This window comes from Arvicanthis niloticus, chromosome 12, assembly GCF_011762505.2.
Source record: "Arvicanthis niloticus isolate mArvNil1 chromosome 12, mArvNil1.pat.X, whole genome shotgun sequence".
NCBI lineage: Eukaryota > Metazoa > Chordata > Mammalia > Rodentia > Muridae > Arvicanthis > Arvicanthis niloticus.
Window position 1 is genome coordinate 20,670,045 of NC_047669.1, and position 21,404 is coordinate 20,691,448.

Below are 21,404 nucleotides of genomic sequence, written 5' to 3' on the forward strand. Positions count from 1 at the left end.
CACTACACAGACCTCTACAAAAGACCTGCCCCTTGAGAACAGTTTGTTTACCCACTTGGGTTCCTGGCTCCCTACACAGCCTGCAGTACCTGCGATGCACATATTTCTCAATCAGGAGGAAGGGAAGAGACCATTGGCTCGGTCATAAGGAACTTCATCTCCTTTCTTTCCAATCCCCTTGGAATTCTGATGCCAGTTTGGCCCAAACCTTTATTTCTCCATTATCACTGAACTTCTCCAATAGGTCCATCTTTCAGATCTGTGAACTGGAGGGGCACCCCTAAGGGCTCACCTCAAAGCCCTGCAGACGACCCAGATTCATCATGTCATTACAGCGCTTGGGAACAAGGCACATTAACTCCACTGCTTTCTGTGGGAAAGAACACGTTATTCAGGATGCAGGAACCAAAATTCAGTAGGAAGCTCACAGAACTCAGGGCTGAAACGAGGGACTTATCTCCCCTAGTCCCTTTGTTGTCGGAAAGGGTGCGGTCCCTGTGGCCCACTCTCAGAGGCCTGTGTGAGGTTTTTAGATAAGAGAGGCTGGCATTAGCGTAGGGGCCCCATGTCAACATGACACACATGGGGAAGTGCTACCCAGCCCAGCCTTTCTCTACCTCCTGCTTTTATTTTATGCCCTCCCCTTCTATTTTCTTTCTCTTCTGTGTTGCTTTCAGAACGACCAAGCAACAGCTTAGCCTGGTTGTTGAAACACGGGAGGGTTTGACCTAAAATAACCTGCCAGAAATGGCTGCAACCCTCTTTGGCTTAAAATAATCCCTATGGCGGCACAAAGGACTCACTTAGGGGGTAATCCTCAGGGTGTTGGGGGGGGGGTTGGAAATGGAGTAATTCATGTGGTAGGGTCAAAAGGCACCTAGAGCCAGGGACAAAGTTGCACGTTGGATCTCAGCAATTTTCCCAAGTGTCAAATATCACTCTTACCCAGTAAGAGCCACAAACACCAGAGGACCAGGCTCTGGGCTGGCCCAGGACAGACAGGAGTTCCTGAGTTCTAGAAACCTCCGTGCTCAGTAGCACTAACCATTCCTCATGCTGCTGACTAAGAGGGGAGTGGCTTGGACCCTGGACCTCCTTTGGGGACAAGCCACTTGATATGGTCCCTAAGAAGAGCAAGCATTACAAGCAGAAACCTACCTCGATATCGGAACACTCCAAACCAGCCTTCTCACTGTATCGCAGGAAGTCCTAGCGAGGAAGGGCGTGGGAGGGTGAATCAGATAGTAAAATAGCCAGAGAGTCATAAAAAAAAAAAAACTTATCATAAAACCCAACAACACCCCAAAGACCTCCCTTCCCAGTGGAGGTGGTGATGGTGACTAATGAGTCATGTTAGACATAAAGATGGAATATAACAAATAAACCACGGGGAAGAGAAGGGAAGGACAGTGTGACAAGACAGACAGGAGAAAGGCGAGTCAAGTCTTTCTCTTCCACTTGACCTCTTGTCTCCAGAAGAGGGAAAAAAAAAAAAAACAAAAAAAAAAAAAAAACAAAAAAAAAACAACAACAACAAAAAAAACAGGTTAAGTTGTTTAGAACAGGATTGGACCTCGGGGACTATGTAAGGTCTCCAGGCTCCACCTGTTCCCGTATATGCCAATCTGGTCTTATATGCTTGCTACTTTTTAGGGCTTTATTTTTTGTTTGACATAGGGTCTCACTTCATAGCCCAGGCTGGCTACCTACTCATGACCTTCCCGATGAGTGTCACCACGCACCTGGCTTATGCTTTAGTTTTCAAAGCCATTGAGGCCGTGACTGTAACAAAACGAGCGAAGGGGTTCGGGGTGGAGGCACAGCATAGAGCCAAGGATCTCAACCTGGGGGTCGCATGTCAGATATCCTATATATCAGATATTAACACTGCGACTCATAACAGTATCAAAATTACAGTTATGAAGTAGCAGCAAAGTTGTTCTATGGTTGGGGGTCAGCACAGCATGAGGAACTATATTAAAGGGCTGCGGTACTAGGAAGGTCAAGAGTCACTGGTACACAGGTAGGGCCCTTGGCTCAGTTCCCCAAATGAAGGATGAGAGAGTGAGACGGGCATGGGCGTAAGATAAATCAAAGGAAAAGAAAACAAAACAAACAAAAAGGAAAACAAGCAAGGGCCATGCAAGCTATTGCATGCAAAGCTGAGGGCTGGCCGCTCTCCAGCCCTGAAGGACAGTGTAGTGGAGGTGATCCCAAGTCCTATGCCCACAGCTCCAGCCAGAGGAGACCCTTCTCCAGCCTGGATCTCGGCTGGCTCCCAGCCTCTCACCTTGAGGAGCAGCTGGTACTTTGTTATTCTCTGAATGGGCTTGATGAGGAAGTCACTAAGGGTCAGCCTTTGATTGATCTCTTGTTTAACCTCCTGGAAAGCAAAGGTAAAGGGGGTGAGTGGCCAGTTTTCAAGATTCCCATAAAATCTTCCAAATCTTCACACTACAACTGTACTCTGCTGTTCACGTCTGAGCAATGCGTTACACAGCCCCCACCCCCAAAGGCCTTGCTTGGCTCCCGAGTATTCACAGTAGGCACTGTCCAGCCACTATCTTTCACCTTAGTCCTGGGAGAAAAGCTGAAACCGGTACTATGCTCTCTACCACTCCAGGAAAGAATCAGCGAAGGGCTTTCCCTCAGACACAATAGGCCTACAAGGCTGGATGCTGAATTCTGTTCTCTAAACATACAGGGTTCTTTCTAAGGGGGCCAGGGGAGGGGTAGTGTTGCCTCTTCGCCCTCAGGAGTGCTCCTGTCAGGCTGGGGCATCTACACACTTGGAGGTGCTAGACATGGGAATGGTATTAGAAAGAAAAGATCCCAAGGCTTGGGGTGCTGTGGAAGGATCAGTTCAAAAGCATGAGAGAGCAGCTAGAGGCTGAGAACATGGCTGACTGTGAAGTGACTGTAAGCCCTTTAACCAGGGGCAAGCACTTAGCAACATTCCTAGGGGTAGGTGGGGAGGAGTGTGGACACCTCAGTGCTCTGTGATCACATGAGAACAAGAGCTTCCACAGACAGTCTGTGACAGAGCCTTCCTGTAAATGGAGGCTTCTCAACAGAGCCACCTCAGCTCCTCCTCAAGCAAAGGCACATTTGGGAACAGACTTAAGTTACCAGCTTTGTGGAGGCTGGTTTCCTGCCATGAAGACCAGTGGCAGGGGGACTTGTGGACAGAGGATCTGGTGTGTGGCTCATTGCAGCTGTCTTTGCCTGGGAGTGAAGGGAGCCTACAGGGAACAGCTTACCTCAAAGTAGGCATCATATTCAGCCACGATGTATTCAGAGCGTGGCTTGTTCTGGCAGTACCACACATAGATATGCAGCTTCCGCTCCTGGTACAGACAAAAATGTGACAATCACGCACCTTGGCTTCTGGCTCACCTCCCCCCCAACCCCCCCACCCCCCCCAGAGTCAAGGGTAGTTAAAGACAAGAAATGAACAGGACAGAGAAATGACCAAATATGTTAAAACAAAACAAAACAAAACCAGAGTGTTGAGAGAGAGAGAGAGCAAACTCGAGAAGAGCCGAAGACAGGAGGACTTTTAAAATGAGTGTGTTGGCACCCGGGGAGATGGGGACAATTGGGGTGGCACTCACATGTTTAATGAAGAGCTGGGCCAATCTGTCTTGCTCTTGGATACATTTTTCCAGTTCAGCCAGGAAAAAACTAAAAGGGGAGAGGAGGAGGAAGTCATGTTACTTGGAGAGACATCCTCTCTCAGTGACGAGATGATTAATGATAGGGGTCTCCCTTCAAATGCCCTGCTCAGGTCAGATGCAAGGGGCAAATGCCCCACTCTCAGGGAAGCTCAGAACTCACTCTTTATGCCAGTCATAAATCTGGTGGATGTTTCCAAACACGATCTTTTCCTTCCCTCGCATGTCCTCAGGGACCCCCTTCTCTTCTATTCTCTTCATGAAGCCCTGTACAACAGTGGTGACATTAGCGGCAGACTTCACAGACAGCGTTCTGGACAAGCCCCGTCCTTTAGCACCCATGTCAGGCCACACTCTGTGCCGCTCTGAAGACAGCACTGTGGTAGCTTCTCCCACCCAACCAGGCCCTACCTCCCTCTAAATGCATTACAGTATTTCAAGAGGAAAACAAAATCGGTCTCCACAGTTCTGCTTGAATTGTACCATTTTTAGTTTCATTTCTGCAAATTACCAGAGAGTTGAATAAGCATAGCCACCAGTTTAAAGCACTTGGGCCCAGGTAGGGTCCAGTTTGCTCCTGAATGAGCGAGTACAGATACAGCCACCCCGCCATCTGCTCACCTCCACCACAATCCCCAGGTCCTTGACGTAGTCCTTCTCTGTCTGTACCAGTTCATTCAGGACAAACCTGAGCAAGAGATAAGGACAGTGAAGTTCCAGCTGGTCCTTAAACAAAAGGTCTCATCCCTTCTCTGCAAGACAAGGTCTCCTATTTCCCAAGCTGGCCTCAAATTCCCTATATAGCCCAGGATGGTCCTGAAGCTCTGCTCATCCTGCCTTCTCCTCCTGAGTGCCAGGATTAGAGATGTACCACAGCCAGTTTTATGCAGTGCTAGGGACTGAACCTGGGACTTTGAATAGTCAAGGCAAGCACTGAATGAAACAAGCTACACCCCCTCTCCTGTTGCAGAAATACAGGGTAGGAAGAACTATAAGCACCTTTTGCAGAACTGAGTTATAAAAGCTTTGAGACCAAGGGATTAACATGAGATTTTATTCCTTTATTTTGGCTCCATCCTTATCTTAGCAAAAAAGGAAAGACATCTGTATGATAAGCAGCCTTGAAAGGCTGCAGAGATACAGATATCGAGTAGAGATTCTATAATGCATAATCTGAAGTTAGTCAGGAATGTATCTGTGGTAACTGGCCTGGAAAATCCCCAGTCAAAGCCAAAGAACCTAGGTTGGCTGCAGATATTCCATGTTCACTCCTCTGAATATAGCATTTCCTACCCTGGGATGTGGGACTTATAACAAGGGCATTTGCTTTCTTGGGTTCCTTGTGAATTATTTCCATCTCATAGTTATATCTATATCTATATAGAGAGATAGATAGATATCTTAGAGCATTTATTATATACCAGTTACCCCATCTGGGTTTTCTAATACTTATAACAAGTCAGGGATTATAAAATCCTCTTATTTAAATACTAAGGTAGATGGAAAGGTCAGGTGACTCACCCAAGCCTACAAAGTGAAGAGCAGAGGTGGGATTTGAACCTAAGTGTTAAGGTCCAAAGATTACTCTTTCACAGTAGTCTACTGCCTAGGGAATGGCCTGGCCAGGCCTCTGGCATCCCCCACGTCTCCGCCCCACTCCTTTCTTTAGTTCTGAGTCAAACACTGTACAGAAGACACCATGGCTCTGCACATGGCACAGAGGTCCTGTGTTTATAGGAGTCGGAAAGAGTTCTGCCTGGAGGCACACCAGCACATATTTTTGGCCTGAGTGACAGAAGGGATAACATTCTGAGATGTCAAAGAAGAGTTGTAAGTAACTGTTATAACCCAGCAACTGTTCTAAACCCAGGAAGCAATTCATCTGAAATGCTTGTCCTCCACAGTACAGAGAAGCCACTGAGTCGGACTGGGAGGGGTAGGGGGATTGGGAGGTGTCTGGGACCTCAGAGCATATGGAGGGAGCAAAGAACACATGCGTTTTTATCAATGTGCCCAACCTTCCAGCCGCCTCTCTTCCTCCAACACACGAGCATGTGTTTCAGGCCACAGGAAGGAACCGGCAAGGACAAACAGAAGCCTTTAGATATATCTTTAGCAGGCCCAAGTTACTTCCTGGAAGAGAGTGGTTAGTGAAAACCCACAGGAAAGTGAGAATTCAGGGTTAGGCTAGCCCTTTGGAGAGGAAAGCTGGTGCTCTTCTGCCAGGTAGAGATATTTTTATCTTCAGTTTTTTGTTGACCAACGGAGGTTGCCTTGGTTTTTGAGTCTCTAGGAATGGGAGCTGCACTGGATTCTTATGAAGGGCCAATAAAGTCCCTGGGAAGATGAGACATGATCAAAGAAGTCTAGTTGGTTGCTGTAGGGAGCATAACTATCAGTCCAGTACTCGAGAGGCAGGAAAATCAAGAGTTTGAGGCCAGCCTGGGCTATTTAACAAGACTCCTTCAGAAACAAAACAAAATTAGACTGATATGCATGCATTTCAAGGCATGTATATCATGTATATCATGTTAATCATGTATATCACGATTAACAGCCAAACAAACTGAAATGCGATGCCTTTTCATGGCTAATCTCTACATTAAAAGTTACTCACAAATGAATGCTACTCTTTGGCCTACCTGAAATTCTCCTGGCTACAAATGGACTTTACTTAGTTACTTTTCTTTTGTTATGATAAAATGCCTGAGGAAAGCTACTGACAAGTAAGGAAAGGATTTCTTTTGGCTCAGGTTTGAGAGAGTAAGCTCTACCAAGGTAGGAAGGAAAGTGGGAGGTGGGGGGGGGGTGGTGGTGGCTTGGAGTTGGTTACATTGTATCCACACAGACGAACTCTGGGGTTCAGCTCAGATTCCCCTTTGTTCTTTTTTATTTAGTACAGAACCCCATTCCCTGGGACAGTGCCATGCACGCTCAGGGTCGGTCTTCTAGAAATGTCTTCACAGACATGGCCAGAGTTGTGTCTCTCAGGGGACGTTCATCAGTCAAGCTACCAGTGAAGATTAGCTACCTCACACCTGCCCTCTTTCCCACCGGTAGAGGGTGGGTGACCTTTGGGAGCGTTGGCACTGGGTGTGCCACTGTGAAGACACTGTGGCCCCTTACTTCTTCCTGCTCTTTGTGCAAGCTCAGAACCATTTTAAGCTGCAGACTTACCCATGCTTAGTCTTCTTGGTTCTGCTCTATTTTCTTTCTTCTCCAGATTCCAACCTACTATTTATTTATTTATTTATTTATTTTTGGTCTGATTTCTCCCATTAGAATGTAACCTGCCAGGAGTGAGGGCTTAGTGTTGTTGCTACTGTGTGTTACTCATTGATCTGTCCCACTGGTGTGGCAGGTGGTGTGCTTAACAAGCATCTGATGCTTGTGGTGACTAGTGGCAAGTCTCCTATCAGCATCTTCCTCCTTCTATACAAACAACACTTTGTTTCCATCCTCTCTCCATGTGGCTCTCATTTGACTCCTTGGTGACCTCCTGCCATCCCCTGATGGCACCTCCAGTGTCTACACCTCTGCTTCTAGCCTCTCACGGTATTTATACCTGAATATCATGTATCTGCTCTTTCATGTTGGCCATGAGGTCCAGCAGGTCAGAGCCAGGGCATCAACAGTCAGAGACATTCAACAGGTCAGTTTTCAAGAGCCTTCAGGATATGGAAAATGGAGGGTGTGCTGAAAGAGGGGATGGTGCAGTGGGCTAAAAGAGCAACAACTGTGTCTGGCTTGTTATAACAAAGTCAAACAATATCTCATTTGGGTAACGACAAGTGCTCTTAAGGCCCACTCAGTAAGAGTGACAATTGGAGAGACTGGCTTTTCCAAGGACCATATGTCACCTCATTGCTTCCCTGACATAAGCTGTGCTTCATCTTGACCAAGGAATGGGGATGAGTTCTGACCACTCCCCACCCCCATTACTGTAACAAGCACAGGAGAAGCCAGGGAAGGGCACGTGCTGTGCAAGGCTCTGGAAACCTCACTTAGGAGATGACAGCTCATTCACATAACTCTTGGGAGTTCTTCTGACCCAGGAAAAGTTCTAGGGGTAAACACAGGTATCAGCTCCTCTCCTCTCCACCATACGGTGACAGCCCTGCTTTGATACCAGGCTCTTGCTATGATGTTACCACTTTTGCTTCCAAGGAGACAAAGCTCTAAGTGCTTACTTTGTATATTTGCCAGCAGAAAAGGACTTGGCTTATTTGATTCACGTATTTCTGCTCATTTTTATGTCTGTGGCCTGGATAAAGAAGGCGGGGATGTAAAGGAGAAAGCAAGACAGAGACTAAGATGGGACCCTCAAGACCCATCTAGCCCAGTCTGCTTGCTACTCACAACCTCACACGCTGAGGGACTGGAAGCTTGCTTCCAGAGGAATGGACTCCAGAGGAGAAACCTTAAGTTCTCAAGGAGTAAGCTTCCGCTTTGCTGGTGTCTAACATAATCTTCACCATCTCAAATACCGGGAGACCGACTTTGCATCAAGGTAGAGAACGCCAATCTTGCACAGCATGTGGGAGGTGAATGGGATCTTACCACTAGTCACTCAAGTGAGAGGAGGTGCTTGCACAATGAAACCTACAAATAGATGTGAAATGAAAGACCTGGGAGAAGGAGCAGAACTGGGCCTTGCCTGGCTGCAGAGCCTCTCTGTTGCTGCAGACCCACGGAGGCCACCCCCTTGTTCTCTGGACTCCATTATTTTCATTTTTTTTTTTTTTTTTAAAGCATGTTTTACAATTGTATTAGATCTTGGTCATAGCCACATTTTGTCAATAACAACAACCTCACAGACTATTTCCCCAACCCAAGCCTCCTTAGTGCCAAAGTGGCCTATGGATGATCAGTGTTGTACAGTATAGACCTAGGCTGTCCTCACTGAGAAAGGATGAGAGTAGTTACAGACAGCACGGGCTGTCTAGTCTCCTCCTCGCAACTGTCCGGCACACACATGGACCAGGATAGGGTGGCAGGCCACTTACATCCTGCCTCTCAGAGCCTTGGCTTTCTGTTCTTCTTCCAGGTTTCTAGGAGGTGTAGGAGGGGTCATCCCTTCATTCAGGCAGCCTGTAGGGTCCTTCAAGCTCCCGCGGTAAGAGCCTCCTTCCAGAGTCTAAAAAGAGAAGGATAAATAGGCTCAGAGCGAACCCTGGGAAGTTATTTACAAGCCCTGTGTCTCCCCACCTAGCCACAGGCAATGTGAAAACCAGAAGTCAAGGCTGTGTTCTCCGAACTACAGTGAAACATTAGGAGACCAGAGACTTCCACCTCCTTGCAGCAGGGAGCTGCCATCCACAATCAGGGCACTCTACTCGTCCGTGTGATCAGGGCACACCAGGAGCCCGTATGATCAGAGCACACTAGGCATCCATGTGCCACCAACTGCCCAGACATAATGAAACTGTCACGGCGATTAATCTCTGGGTGAGAGCTCCAGCAGGAAAGCTAATTCTATACCAAATAAGGCATTGGGAAGGAAAACTGGTCATAGAACTACTTCATGCAAGTTGGTAAGCTAAGGAAAGTGACAGAGGTAGGTGGTGGAAAGCATGCTCTGTTAGGTTAACTGCAATACTTTGGAAGAAGACAATGAGGTAGTTGAAAAAGAGCCAACAGATGGAGCCTGTTCTAAAATCATCTTTGTTCACATTATTTACCAAGGGCTTTCTTTCATTAATCCTCATTCCTATTAATTAAGGTGCTGCACAAGGTGCTTACTTGTTTGAGGAAAAAAAAAAAAGGTAAGTGGATTAATACAGTGATCTAGGAGCAGCTGAGAAAAGGAAGCAGAGGTCTAACCCCAGATCTGATGATGTAGGAGACACGAAACTGTCCCGTGTATTTCTGGATTTTTCAGATCAGATCCTCCCTTTTAGCAAATTTCTAAAGGACAGAGATGATACTTGTACAAGCCCCAGGAAAAGTTAAGAGTGCTCCCCAGTGGTTAGTGTCTCTCTGTTGCTGGCACTGGTAACAGTAACATATTCAAGGTGTAACTGGAAGAGTAACATACTCTTTGGGACAAACTAACATTTTAATGTACTAAGTTGATTTGCTTAATGTATGTTTAGGATACCATATAGGTCTTTGAAAATTTAGTTTTTTGGCAGTCTCATACATATATGCAATGAACTTTTGTTCTTTTTTTTTTTTTTTCCTATTACCCTGTTCTATCCCACCCCTTCTCCACTAGAAAGTCTTCTTTCCCAACAAGGGGCCTCCTACTTTCATCTCTGTGTGTGACCAATAAATACATAATAAATAAATAAATAAATAAATAAATAAATAAATAAATAAACAAACAAACAGACTGCTTCCTGAGCACGGGTGGGAGGTTACTTACTTGAGTGTGACCAACTTATCAGTGGTTACACCACTGAAGAAAGTGACATCTCCCCCACATAACTGTTACTAGTTGTCAGGGAGGGAGGTTCCTGAGTCCTTCCCTGGTTCATGATGAAATGTTGCTGGTTCCAATCTTATGCAGGTCTTGTCAGATAACCATAGCTGCTTTGAGTTCATGGGTACAAGAGGCATGACACATTGGAAGCCCAGGAGACAATGTTCTGCAACATTGTATCCCATCTTCCAGCCCTTGCATTGCTTCTAACCCTCATCGGTGGTGTTCCCTGAGCCTGAGAGTGGGGCTGTATGCAGTACAGGTGCCTGAGGATCAGTGGAAGCAAACAGGGTCAAGGCGGGCATCCATAACACAAGCATGAAAGACAAACGCCAACTACACGCCAGCCTCTGTGGTTTCTAGAAGGAAAGGCTTCGTTTAGCAGTCTTTGAAAATACCAGGTCTAAGACACAAGACACCAAGATCAAATAGTGCCGATCACTGAGGCAGTAGGCCTGGTCTTAAAACAGTCTGCATTTGAGAACATCCATTACTGACTCTCTTAGTTGCTACATTTCAACAGAAGCCAAACAGAGGCAGGAAGGAACATTCCAGGGAAACAAATGAAAGCAAATGTGGTACCCAAAGAGGAGAAAAGATGGAGAATATTAAGACCTTATTGTTGAACAGTGACATCAGCCTTCTCCCCGACTCCCTAAATTAAGCAACTGTGTCAAGGGTCAAACACGGATCTGTTGCCAACACGGGAATTAGAAACACAGACAGTATCTTCCAGCTTGAGAGAGACAACTGCTTTTTCCACTTGATGTAAAGGTGTTTACAGAACAAGTAATCAACCATGGAAACTGTTATATCCAGAGCAGCAGTATAGGCTAAAAATAAAGAAAGGTCGAGAAGGGTTTAGCTACATTTATAGATACAGGATCTGTAACCTGTTATTAAGGAAATTAGAATGTCTGGTGCTGAGGCTGGACAAGCCAGTGGACAGGCGGCTTTCCAGTGCATGTCCCTTGGTGCCGTCACCAGAGACAGGCTCCAGTACAGATGAACCCAGCTGGTAATAGATATGATTAGTACCTTTAACTTCCCATCTTCCTCACTGTCCTGTTCTGGCCTTTATTCTGTGGCCTGTAGGCTGGTGGGAAGGTAAATGCCAGGCCCAGTGGGCAGGCCTACACCACTGCCTCCAGGATGCATGGCACAACTAGCTTGGCACGGGCCAATCCATCTAACAGGGTAAAGGGTCTCTGAGGAGTCCAATGTGTCACACCGGAGAATCTGCATTTCTCTCTTGACTTTGTATGAACAAAGAAGCCAGGTTGTGTCTTGGAGAGGACTCTGGGACATCGTCAGAGCGTGGCACAGTGACAAGGAAATAGAGGGCCTGCTAAGCTCTTATGGTGGCCATCCTGACTGGACTGATGGAGCTGGCTCTTTTGCTTATAGTAATTTCAGAGTGATCCCTTAGAAGGTCTCAGCTGCCAGGGATGGATACAGGGATCTCACTTAGGGCAACCAGGTCAGGTCAACCTGTCATCCTTGTTGTCTCTGGGGGAAAGAGACAGTGGCTGCCAGTTTGTCTCCACAGTAAAGACGTCTGTCCCACCTATGGTTCAGGGTCACAACGTGGCAGCAGATGAAAAGGAAACTGAACAAGGAAGGAGCAATACCAGTCCCTGTAACTGTCCATTCCCTTGCAGAAATGCAAAGAAGATTCAAATAGACAGCTTACTGTGGAGAAAGGTCACTGTCCCAGTGAAATGGATGTACTTCCTAGTCATGCCTAATGCCCTTCCTATAAGCACTTTCTTACTCTCCCTGCATTCACAATTAATGTCTTGCTTGTATGTAAACAAAAAAAAAAGAAAACAAATAAACAAGCATCTACCATATTATACACTGAATGCTTGAGATGCTGGAGAAATGAGGATGAGGAAGAGTCTCAGACCTCCATAGTCTAACCCACACTGGGAGTTCTGACAGATGGACTATGGAAGATAACATGTGGGCAGGCGGCTCCATGGAGGGAGGGAGAGAGAAAAGAAAGACTCTACAGAAAGGCAAACCTGAGTCAAATTATCCCTTGGTGTCCTGGGGTGTTCAGGACTCCTTGGCATCCCCAAATTCAGGGTGCTCAGGTCCCTTTAAAATACTTAGTGTTTCCAAAGCTATATTCATTCTCCTGTATAGTTAACTAATTTTTGCATTATTTATAGTCTAGGATATGACGTAAAGGCTATAGAGTGATTGTTACGCTGTCTTGCTTATTAGGAAACAAGGAAGAAAAGAGTCAATACATGTTCAGTGCAGATGTAATTTCTTGATTTCTCCCCAAAGAGCTTTGATCTGAGGTTGGGTGAATCTATAGAGAAGAAACCCAGGAATGTGAAGAACTGGCTATTCTAAGATAAATTAAAAAAAAAAAAAAAAAAAAAGAGTTCACTGGATATAGAAACTGAAGAACATTCATTCCTGGCAGGAACTGCACTGTGAGAAAGGTCATGGAGTGAAACCATGTGAGGTGAGCTAAAAACCTGTTTCAGGTAGAACTGGATATGTGAGGATCTGGACTGGCAGGAAACAGTGCTAATGAATGGTGTGTGTGTGTGTGTGTGTGTGTGTGTGTGTGTGAGAGAGAGAGAGAGAGAGAGAGAGAGAGAGAGAGCACATGCATGTGCGCTAGTGAGCTGAGCTGGGTGCTAGTGAGTAGGGAGAGTACTAGTGAGTAGGAGTACCAGGTACTAGTGAGCAGGGGTGGGTGCCAATGAGTAGAAGTGAGTGCTAGTGAGTAGGGTTGGGTACTAGTGAGCAGGATGGGTACTAGTGAGCAGGGGTGGGTGGGTACCACAGAAAGAGGACATGAGCATCAAAGTTGGAACCTGGAGATATACTGAGGAGACCCTAAAGATCCTTGTCCATGGCATTAAGCAGGAGAATAAGGCTGGTGTTAAGTTCTGGAAAGTTCACTCTCAACATTCCACTAGGCCATCAGAGATGAGTGAATTGGGTGGGTGTGCCACCTATGACAAGCACTGAGATGGGGCTTTCTTCTTGGAGGCTCAGTCCTGTCTGCCAGGCAGGTGGCACAGTAAATAGACACATTAGAGTCTCCCCTGGCCAGGAAGCTGTGGCTCTCTAGATCTGAAGGATAAAACCAAATGGTATCTAAACATTCCTCGTCACCAATCTACTGGCAGACAGATACTAAGTTCCCACATGCCCACAAGAGGTCATGGAAGCTGGAGACAACCTGTTTTTTCGATTGCCCTAAGAGCTAACATTTGTAGGTCCCTGCTTATCAGTGTGAAGCATGGTTGTGCCTAGGCAGTCATCTTTACTCTCTTGAGATTAGATTCAGGTCAACAGATTCATCATCATTATCAGGAGGGGTCAAAGAGACCAAGTCACTCTCCAGGGTAGACAAAGACATGGCTGTAGGGCTCTGTTATCAGTAGGAGCCCCCAGGACCTTTGCCTTCCAGTTCCTTACACACTTGCTGTGACAAAACCGTAGCTGCTAAAGAATGAAAAGTCTTATCAAGACTCATATGGAACAACAGAAAACGTGTTTGTTTCTGAGTTTAAGGCAGAACCCAGAAAAAGTGGGTTAGCTCTGTGTGTGTGGGGGGGGGGGGGTGGGCAGGCTAAAGAACTCTGAAGGCCCCCACATGCCCAGAAGAGCAGAGGCTCTCCAGGGGTTTGACTGCATAGTAAGTGAGCCTTCAAATCCTGCTTACAATCACCAGTAGCAGTGTCTGGGCAGCAGAGGCAGAACCATGCTGCAGCCATAACCAGAGGACTGTACTGGGGGAGCACCTGGGACCTAGAATATGGGGGAATCTCACAGCCCCCAGGTAGAGCCAGGGAGTCAAATGAATCCAAAGTGCAGAGTTTGATGCTATTGCTTGAACAATTGTTCAAAGAAAGCAGACAGACTCCAGACCAAAATGCTGGCCTATCAGAAACTCCTTAAAATGGAATCAGACTCTTAATTAGAAAGGGGTCTGTTAGTTCTCCCTCATGCCACACTAAGAAAACACAACCCCTTCAGGTCCAGGTTCTGTCCCCTGGAGCAAGCATTAGACCAATCCTTCATTTCCACAACAGCGCTTCAGGGATTGGCAGACAGCCCTTCTCATGGTTTCTTCAACTTTCATTCAAATAACATGGACCACATGGTGTTGCCTACTTCCTCTGGGGCCCTTCCAGTTCCTTCAAGAACATGCTAGATGACTGCAATGAATAGATTACTCACACACATAGCTCACAAAGGTGTGGTTGGAAGTCTTGGAGCTCAGTGGTACCACTGCTCTTGACCTGCACGCTGAACTTTGGACAAGTCTGTGATGCCAACATAAACCCTGAACTTTAACTGGATAAGTCTGTGACAACACTGGCTACTTTGGACGCCTCTCTGTGGCTGTGTTCCATCAAATAAACCCTAGAAGTTTCTAAAGAGCTCTTTGCCTCTTTTCTTCGAAGCCAAAAGCTAATGGTGAATACATACATCTTAGGTATACATCTTAGAGGTCAAAATGCAACTTGGTGTTTTCAAACATGGTTGAAACATCCTTCATTTGCTGTTGCTCCACGGCTACACCGCAGAGGGACGGGAAAGAAAGAAGGAGAAAAGAAAAAGAATCACATTTTGGTGGGAAAATTCTAAGAAACCAAACCACCACTCCCTCACTCGTTTCTTAATATGTGTTTGGTTTCTTACATTATGCCAAAGATATCCCTAGATTGTAGTTCCATGTAGATCTTCAAGAAGTTAATTATTGGTGGGAAAAGTTAATGCCCTTCTTATGGTAAATGCACCACAGAAAGGGCATCTGTTCAGCAGCTATTTATTGAGTCTGTGATCAGGCCTGTGAACAGTAACCGCAACCCATACTTCCTTTTCTCTGGGACATTTGCCTCTGTGGGGCTTCCCAGTAGTTTTGCTCATGTGTCTAACACTAGACCCACTGACCACATAAACAAGAGACCAACAGTGCAAAGGCTAGCAATGGTAAGAGTCAGGGTAAAGGGCACCCCAAATAGAAGCAGATATGGACCTTTGGAAACAAGTGCTCATGAAGCTCCTATTATATATTACTATATATTGATGGAAGTATAATACTGCCTGAACTAACTAGTGAGCAGGGAGAGAAGTGGCAGCATTCAGCCATTTTTACAACAGAGCCGTCTCTGACAGCATAGAGCATTGGGACCTGAGGTGGAACTTCAGAGGAAATCTGGCTAGGACAGGCAAGGGAAGCCTTTGTGAGAAGAGATTGAGTGGGACCCCGAAGGCCTACTGTGCATTAGATAAGCAAAAAGAAGAGGGAGACCATTCCAGAGAAATGGGATGATAGCAACAAAAACTTGAGAGAACAAAGACAAGCCTGTGACATTGTAAAATCAATGATGTGACTGGAAATAAAAAGCAAAACAAAACAACAAGCAAACAAACAAGAAACCCCAAAATGCCCACAGGGGAGGGCAGGGGGAAATGGCATCGAAGTGGACAGCCTCCCAGAGCTTGCCTTCTTACCAGAACCAACATCTACAGCCACCATTGCTCTGTATTTACAACCATTAGGCCGATTGCCTGAGAGAGGATGCCCCACAGTCCTTCAATCCCTGGGCCAAGTGGAGGTGGGTTAGTATTGGAAGAACAACGACTCAGCCAAGTGACAGAAAAGCCAAACAGGAGGCACAGACGACAGAGGAAGACAGGAACATGCTTCCAACCCCTGTCTTTTTGCTTACACATAAAAGGATGGGGGCAGAGAGACAGCTGCATCCAGAAAAACTGTCGGGGGTGGGGGGCAGCACTAGCACGTCACTAAAATCCTAATAAAGCTCAGGCTAATTGCCCTTTTTGTGGTATTATGATTGACCCATAAGATTGCCACAGGCTAGACCAGTTGTTGGTGGCTCACGTTTGCCTTCTCCTAGGGACAGAGGAGACACATTCAGCTCTAATTTTCCATGGCACGGTTATTTATGTGTTTTTATTCCTCTATGATCAGTTGTCTAATTTCTAAGGCTCGGTTAACTAGGGAGTCTCTAAATAAAATGTCCTGGTTCTTTAAAACAGCCAGACCACACTCCGTCTCAGCAGCACAGGACATTGGCTTCAGGGCTAGCCTGAAACATATCCATCAGCAGCTGGGTGCCATGTGTCTTGGGACCAGTTGGTCAGTTTCAGTGAGTATATTTGCTTTGGAAACTTTTCACCTCTTGTCCACCTCAACGCTCAACGCTCTGCTGATTTCCATGCCAATTTCCACATAAAGCTGAAAAGGCCCCTGGGGCAGTTTTATTTTATTTTTATTTTTTGTTTTTTAAGGAAACACCATTATCTGCAACTGGAATATGTGGCCTTAGGATTTGGGAGACTGGCTCATGGCCCTCTTTGAGGTTCTGGGAGCCACATGGAGGTGAGAGGTAACGCAGAGCTGCCTCCAGCATGCCCACTTACCAGCTTACTTTTGACCAAGTTTTCTATTGCACTGACAAGGTCTGCAGCAGTAGGCACATCAGTGGGAGCCTGCCGGGCTGCTAGCAAAGAGGACTGCAAGACACGGACAGCAAAGGAAAAGCGGATTAGCAAGAGGCGAGGAACGCAGTTAGGAAGCAAACCACACACTCCAGAGCTCCAGGCTAGGAAAGCAGTTTAGTGTTCAGAGGACAGAGACAACAGAGGTAGATGGGTGTGGTTAGTGGCGTAGAGGTAGGCCTGCGTGTCCCTTGTGAGGGAGTCTGGTCAATGACAAAGTACAGATGGGCCTGGTTTTCCTTAGAGGCTGACGGGAGGGGTCATTGGGTCCCCCAGGAAACCCACAGGCAAGGGCTATGCCTACTGATAGCGGAGCAGGGGGAGCTGCTCTGAGGAAGATCAGGACTTTAGCCTTTGTGGTAGCCTGCTGCTGTTCCATGGTCTAGAAGGTATGAGCAATTCCAGGCTCAAATGTGGGTGAAGGAGATAAAGTCTTGCCTTGCTACAGCCTTAGCTCTGGGTCGACACTGTGTTGAGCAAGCATGACACCTCTACCCCATCTTCTCCCTCCCTTCCCTTCTCAGTCCCACCTCCCACCACACACACACACCCGGCACTGGGAAGTTTCCCAAAAGAGTTGTGTGTCACATGCTGGAACTCTCAGAGACTGTTCACAGCAGAGAGACTCAACTACAGGTCTCTCTGTGTCCTTCCCCTGGACCAGTGGCAAGGCTTTGTGTAGTGGTTATTTGTATAATGGTTGGGTATTTCTGCCCCACACTGAAGGAGCCTTTGGTTATTAGTCTAGTTGCTTCTTCCTTCTTCCATCCTCCTGAGATAAAGCTAGGGGAGAGATGGCTAGCTCTGTATCTACGTGTGCTTCTAGTCCGGTGCATCAGGAGAGCAAGGAAAGGGGAGAAGGGAGAGGAGGGAGGGCAGAGGGCACAGAGCAGACAGCGGTGGTGTTCCCAGGCTGAGACATGAAGAAGATTACTTATAAGCATAGAAAGAGCAATGTCCTGGCCTTGGCCAGGCTTCAGTTTTTCCCTTTAGGTTAGAGAAGAGTTTCAAAAAGAACTTTTACATTTTTGCTTTTAAGATTGGGGGAGATCAAATAAATGCAATTCCTTTAGGAAAGATAAAACAGTACTGTCTTTCCTCTTTGGGGAAAATGCAGGAAAAAATGTCTTGGTTTGAAAAATCAAGTTACCGTCTCTGATTGGATAATTTTACTTCTGGTAACTCATTCAAGAGTCAGATGTCCAAAGAACAGAAGCTAGATCTACACAATAATCTTCAGGGGCATTACTCAGAGGTGCAAGGACCGGAAACACCCAAGGCTGTCCCACAAACGTCTGCTCATGACAATTATGGAGCATACAGGTCGGTAAAATATCCTCTGGCTACTGAAATTAAGGTTGAACAGGTAACACTAATAAGGTTCTGTAAACTGGGGATAGATAAAGCATCACCCGCCATACACACTGTGGAAGTGGGAAGCAGACAAAGGACACAAGACACGGGGGACAACAAAGAGTCTTTGTTGAACTTTTAAAGATTGAACTTCCAGTTAAAGTTCCTTCCAGGGCTGGTGGGGCACACCTGGAATTTTAACATTCAGTAGGCAGAGGCAATAGGATTGCATCAAGTTTGGGGCCAGCCTGGTCTATGAAATAAGTTTCAGGCCAGCCAAGGCTAGTGAGACTTTGTCTCCTCAAATCAAAAATTTAACTCTACTTTCTAGGAGTGCTAAGTAGGACTTACTCCAATTCCAAATATTTCAGCAAAAAACAAATGGACAGAAATCACACAAGCCAGTGTGGGGAGAGTTAACATGTCTAAAATGGGATTACTGCCATGCACCAGATACAACAAAGAGAAGAACCACATAGATGCCCGGGTAAGTCTGTATTCTCAGTTAAAAATTATCCAGGAACAGCCTAACATCCATTCACCCCAAACAGACTGTGTGAGGGGACTAGGAGAGGGTTCATAGCCTATTTTATGAAGACAGTGGAACCTGGGAACTCTACCATCCCCTTCCCCTCCTCTCTCTCTCTCTCTCTCTCTCTCTCTCTCTCTCTCTCTTTCTCTCTCTCTCTCACACACACACACTGTTCCTAGGGCATTTTACAAGGGTGGGTGTGGAAGTCAGGAGGCTAGATTTCATGAAGGTGAAGAGCAGGCATCTCTGCCTCTGGGAATAATCCCTTTGGGTACAATGTCATACTTTTGTTGTTTTCTTTCTCAATGGCCCAGAGTCAACTTGGCCTAGAGAATAGGGTCCAAACATCTCAGTAGAAAGGGACACAACTGTAGGGAGAGCACCATGCGAGGCATCCACACCGTAATCCCTGGCTCTTCCTCTAGCCTACACAGAGGAAGACCTTGGATATTTACTATGGATGGGTTAACAACCAAATTCGAAGCAGTTAAAATCAGAAATGCTGGAATATTCATAAACAGAGCCTACGAAGCCTGATGCCTATACATGCTTGGCCTGCCAACTCAAGGGAGGCTTCCTCAGTACAAGGCACAGGGAAGAGCACAGTGAGAGCCAGAGACAACCAGGTGAGTCACCACTACTGCCACAAAATGACACTCGGGAAGATAATGGCAAGTGCAACTAAAACTGCAACTTCCACGTCAGTGACCAGCATCAAGTTACTACCTAAGAAGGCAGGAAAAAGTCGATGGAGCCCAGGCACGGCTGTGAGGGAAGTGAGGAGACACACCACAACAGCTCCAGTGGGGCAGTGGTGGCACACACCTTTAATGCCAGCATTAGGGAGGCAGAGGCAAGTGGATCTCTGTAAAACTGGGGCCAGTCTGGTCTATATAATGAGCTTCTGGCTGGTCAAGGCTACATAGTATCAAAAGAAACAAAGCAGCCCCACATTGTGGGTCAGTGCCTGGGAGTCAAGACCTCCAGAGGTAAGCCACCACTTGAAAACAAGTAGAAAGAGCTGACCACTGGGGCATTAGTGGCAGAGGGGACATGGACCTTTCAAACCAGTGAGCAGAACATTTCACAAAACAAAAGGCTGTGGCAATTTGACATGCTTTGCTTTTCCATGACTGACAACAATCCTTCCTCCATCTCTCTACTCCACATGCGGAGATGGCAGAGTTTATCAGCACTGGCTCAAGGAGAAGTGACTGTGGTAAGACTTTTAGAGCCGAATGCAGAAGACAACTAAAACATGGGTTGTGCATCAGGCATTACGCAACGATTGCCACCTGGGGCCCCACAGATTCCTTTTAGGAATGCTGCCTGCAAATACAGAACCATGGGACCCTTTGTGCGTTCCCAGGCAGGTTTCTACTTTAACTGGTCTTTGCATGACTCTGTACTGCTCAGAACAAGGCCAAGCCTCCATGATCATGGGGGAGGACACCTGCTCACTGACACTCTCATCACCGTCACCGAGAGGAGGGCGGTGCTGATCCCAGCCTCACATTCTCAGGAAGAGGAATCTCAGCAGGGCTCCTACCATCTCATCCTGGGCGGGGTCGTTGTCAAAGATCTTCATGGGCGGAGGGAGGGGGGTGTGTGACTCTTCATCTGGCTCATCTTCACCCCAACCCTTCTTGCTCTTCTAGAACAAAAGGACACCAATCAGGCATTGCTACACCAATAAAAGATGCCAATAAGTCAGGACTTTAAAAAAAATAATTCTTAAGGAGAAATACTCAGGAAGGGAGAAAGTTGAAAGTTTTTTTTAAGACTAATTGTCTCCTCCCTTTCCAACTGCCATTCCCTCTCCCACCATGTCCCCAGCCTCTCCCCCCACCCCCCATTCCAGGCTGGCCTTGAACTCATGATTCCTATGTCTATTCCTTTTGGGTGCTGGAATTACAGGAAAGTATGTGTCACCACACCACGCATAACTTCAAATTTTTCTGAAGGGTTATTAAACTACCATCCAAATCTCACCAGGGTTTTATGCCATCTCTAACTTGAGAAATGACAGATGGGACAAAATTACAAGTAAGAGTCTGATTCTACATCAGAACGACTTTCCTAGCTTCACCAGCGATTGGAGTAGGCTAGTTATGCAGATAAAAACGGGCATTTTATTCCCCAAGCCAAAACACACCCCCTATATTTTTATTATAGAATCTCAGCTCAACAAGAACCCAGCCTAACTTCTTGGCTCAAACTCAATTTTTTGTGACTAATGTGAGGTCAGAAGGTCTCATTTCACTGTCATCAGCTGCCCCTAAAGTGCCTCAGTGAGCTGAAGTGTTGCCCACTGTGGCCTTCATGTAATCTTTATAGCTAGCCCTCTGCTATATTTTATTTTATATTATTACTATATTTTTATTTTATTTTATTTTATTTTATTTTATTTTATTTTATTTTATTTTGAGATAAGGTCCCAGTGTGTAGCCCCAGCTTGCCTAGAACTCAGTATGTAGAACAAGCTGGCCTCAAATTCAGAGATTGGCTGCCTATTCCTCCCAAGTGCTGGGACCAAAGGAGGCCACTACCACTGACTGCCATTGGCAGCACGCTTTACAGGTGACACTGCTCAAAACATTTGACTTCAGCTCTGCCTCTGGTTTTCAGAGTGACACAGTCTCTGGCTTTGCATTCTTACTCTGTGTCTGGCCAGTTTTGATGTCGTCCTCAATAGAGGCAGGGGACTGACTGTCTCCTCTCTGGCCAGAGATTCCTATCTCTGAATCTGGAGAATCTTTGTTCCTTGATGGTCATAGTACTTATCAGTTTGTGAATGGGGCACACATCAAGGTAGTCAAGACTCAAGAACAGGAAGTTCAAGATGACATAGTACGAGATGGTAGATCTGCTTATTACATGACTGGGAGGGAAGCACATCAGGGGTCTCTTGTGG

At 46.3% G+C, this 21,404-nt stretch overlaps 1 protein-coding gene across 25 annotated transcripts in view; it reads right to left on the reverse strand.

Annotated features, from left to right (window-relative positions):
- The window catches only part of Kalrn (kalirin RhoGEF kinase), a 592,635-nt gene that overhangs the window by 52,966 nt on the left and 518,265 nt on the right, over positions 1 to 21,404 (reverse strand). For 13 of the 25 annotated variants that reach the window (XM_034515127.2, XM_034515126.2, XM_076942852.1 and 10 more), the window contains 10 exons: positions 20,040 to 20,144; positions 16,528 to 16,620; positions 8,681 to 8,811; positions 4,296 to 4,362; positions 3,838 to 3,941; positions 3,615 to 3,684; positions 3,261 to 3,347; positions 2,291 to 2,383; positions 1,159 to 1,209; positions 293 to 370 (listed from right to left, as the gene is read on the reverse strand). In XM_034515127.2, the coding sequence (XP_034371018.1) occupies positions 293 to 370; positions 1,159 to 1,209; positions 2,291 to 2,383; positions 3,261 to 3,347; positions 3,615 to 3,684; positions 3,838 to 3,941; positions 4,296 to 4,362; positions 8,681 to 8,811; positions 16,528 to 16,620; positions 20,040 to 20,144 (879 nt within the window). The remainder of the gene's footprint in view (positions 1 to 292; positions 371 to 1,158; positions 1,210 to 2,290; positions 2,384 to 3,260; positions 3,348 to 3,614; positions 3,685 to 3,837; positions 3,942 to 4,295; positions 4,363 to 8,680; positions 8,812 to 16,527; positions 16,621 to 20,039; positions 20,145 to 21,404) is intronic. The other 12 variants (XM_076942866.1, XM_076942849.1, XM_076942848.1 and 9 more) reach the window with 3 other exon arrangements.